At 32.0% G+C, this 2893-nt stretch overlaps 1 protein-coding gene across 1 annotated transcript; it reads left to right on the top strand.

Moving 5' to 3' along the window:
* The first annotated feature begins 894 nt into the window (after window positions 1-894).
* LOC120087023 (short-chain dehydrogenase reductase 3b-like) lies at window positions 895-2501 on the top strand. Its single transcript, XM_039043865.2, has 3 exons — window positions 895-1056; window positions 1163-1505; window positions 1982-2501. The coding sequence occupies exons 1-3, from the start codon at window positions 1031-1033 to the stop codon at window positions 2408-2410; spliced, it is 798 nt and encodes a 265-aa protein (XP_038899793.1). The 5' UTR covers window positions 895-1030; the 3' UTR covers window positions 2411-2501.
* The last annotated feature ends 392 nt before the right edge of the window (window positions 2502-2893 follow it).

The following is a 2893-nucleotide window of genomic DNA, read 5'->3' as shown; positions in this document are numbered from 1 at the left end:
AGATTTCTTAAAAATTCTACTTTTTTGGTATATTTTTACATCTAAAAACTAATTATTATTTCATAAAAAATATCAATAATTTTTCCTAATGATTTGATACGTTTTTTAATACCATTTTCTTTTATAAAACAAATCTTCCAATAGAATTTAGAAATATTTGGGAGTTTAATTTTTTTTAGTATTGTTAAGATGATGGGTTATAATCTTTGAGAGTCCAAAATTTAAACACAAGATAAAATGAGTTAAAACAATATTTTTTTAAAAAAAAACATTAATTTCTTGAGAGGTTATCTATGGATTTGAGAAATATATTTTCTCACATTCTTAAGAATGAAGAATTTTTCATAAATTTTAATATGATCTGGGTGATAGAGTTATTTTTTCTTTTTTTTAGTCAACATGAGTGTAGTTCAACTTGCATAGTGTTTATATTATTTACTTTAAAGTTAGAAGTTCAATTCGCGTGACAAACCTTTATTTCTTTTTTTTTTTTTTCAATTTTGAATTGAATTGAATTTTCTTTCTGTGTTTGGAGAATTATACAAAAAAAAAAAGAAAAATAGATGCAATCTGTCCACAAATCAGATGGATCTTTTGAGCCCTACAAAACGTCATTTGTCTAGTTTGTCTGCCTCTCATATCTTTAATAAGTCCACGACGAATTTATTTATTGTGTGTTGATGAGATAATATTTTCAATGGGTGTACACCAAATTTATTGTCAATTATTAATACTTTTTCCTTTTGGCATTAGTTATATTGACCATACTGGATTCCTGACGTTTTTAATGGCTTCAAAATATATTTTAATCATATATAAAAATCAGTTTTTTTAAAAAAAATGTGGCGTGGAATCGAATATCAGAATTTGAGATTATTAGTACGAGTTCATGTCAATTGAAAGTTGCGCTCATATTTGGCATACGTGAGAAAAATCAGTTGAAATATTTTTCTTTAAAGAGCTAGCTTATATATAGGTTGTGCAATTTTGAACATATAGCCAAGAGCTTATAGCTTGAACCTTGAAGAAGATGTCAACAATGTCTAACCCAACAAGGTAAAAATATCTTTATTTTCTCCCTTAATGTCCCTTAGAAACATCTGGATTTTTGCACACAATATCTTCACAAGCTCTCGACTCTTTTACAAAATTTCTCACGTAGGAGGCTGCATGGGAAGGTGAGTCTCATAACCGGAGCTGCCAAAGGCATCGGTGAGGAGACGGCGAGGCTATTTGCTGCCAATGGTGCTTTTGTTGTTGTAGCCGACATCGACGATGAACTAGGGAAGATAGTGGTTGCGTCCATCGGTGTTGAGCAGGCCAGCTTTCATCATTGTGATGTGAGAGACGAGAAGCAAGTTGAAGAAACGGTGAACTATACCGTCGGAAAATACGGCCGCCTCGATGTTCTTGTCAGCAATGCTGGCATTGTGGGCACTCCTTCTTCAATTCTAGAGCTCAACATGTCTAACTTCGACAATGTAATTTCGACTAACGTTCGGGGAGTAAGTTATACTAAGACACTCAACTCAAAAGCTTAACTCTCCATTTGACAACGATTTTATTTAAAGTCTTATGTTTATGAAATTTATGCTTGTTTCTTTATAATTTTTTTTCTATCGATTAATTTCACATTTCTTAAAAAAAGATTTGAATTGTCCATCAAATTCTAAAAAGAGAGAATTAAATCTTGATTTTTGAAAACAGTCTTTTTTTTTTTTAAAAAAATATATATATATATACGTATTTGAAGTCAATAGGTGCATCGGATTATAGTTTTGAAAACATGGTTAGAAAGTGAATACCAAAACAAAGAAACTTATAAGTGAAATAGTGGTTATATGCTTATTTTTCATTAAAAAAAAAAAACAAACGCTATCATGTGGGCCTTATATATTGAAAAGTTATGTCATGTGTTCTAAATTTTTCTTAAAAGTTCTGTGTTTTAAATTTTTCGTAACTTATATTCTTAAAATGAAAGGTGGTTGCGACCATCAAACATGTTGGACAAGCAATGGTTAAGCAAAATATACGGGGCTCAATCATCTGCATGGCGAGCACAACGGCTTTAATTGCCATGAACATATCATCAATGGCATACATAAGCTCAAAGCATGCTTTATTGGGGGTGGTGCGGTCGAGCTGTGGGGAGCTCGGGGAATACGGCATTAGGGTGAATTGTGTGTCACCACACGCGGTAGCGACAGGGATGATTAGCCAATGTTTGAATATGGAATGGAGTGAGATTGAAGAGATGGTTTGTTCATCGGCAAGCTTGAAGGGTGTGGTGTTGAAGACTAACCATATAGCTGAGGCTGCTTTGTTTCTTGCATCTGATGAATCAATTTATATTACTGGACACAACCTGGTCGTTGATGGAGGCTTCACCGCGGTCAAATCATTAATGTGATGTCTCTCTTATAATTTATTGTGTGATTTTATGATATTGTATTCCCATTAATACTTAAATGTTTGAATAACATTGAGATTAGCATGTTTAAGTTGTTCCTTTTAGTACAATACTTGTGAAAATAGGAGATCCAATTTCTGACCTTTAGAGAGCAATATCATGTTAATTATCGTTAAACTAAGCTCATTTTAACATGTTTTAGTTCAAATTAAAACTCAGGGAGGAGAAAGATTACAATAAGTTCCAATGATCAAAGATTAATTAATTAAACTCTTTAGTTAAATTAATCAACATTCATTAATTATGAAACTATTAGATAGTATGGGGTTCCATCTCAAAACAAATTGACAATGAGAGAAGTAACCCATCTATCTTATAAAGAGTGTGAGTCCCCTTGATTTTTCCAATGTGGGATTCTCAACAGAGACACTCTACTAAAGACTCATAATTGCACTCTTATGAATTAAAGAATATTCTGTGTCT

This window comes from Benincasa hispida, chromosome 9, assembly GCF_027475165.1.
Source record: "Benincasa hispida cultivar pf3 chromosome 9, pf3_genome.v1.1, whole genome shotgun sequence".
In the NCBI taxonomy this organism is placed as follows: Eukaryota; Viridiplantae; Streptophyta; class Magnoliopsida; order Cucurbitales; family Cucurbitaceae; genus Benincasa; species Benincasa hispida.
The sequence above is the reverse complement of the archived record's forward strand: the minus strand, read 5'-3'. Positions and strand labels throughout refer to the sequence as shown.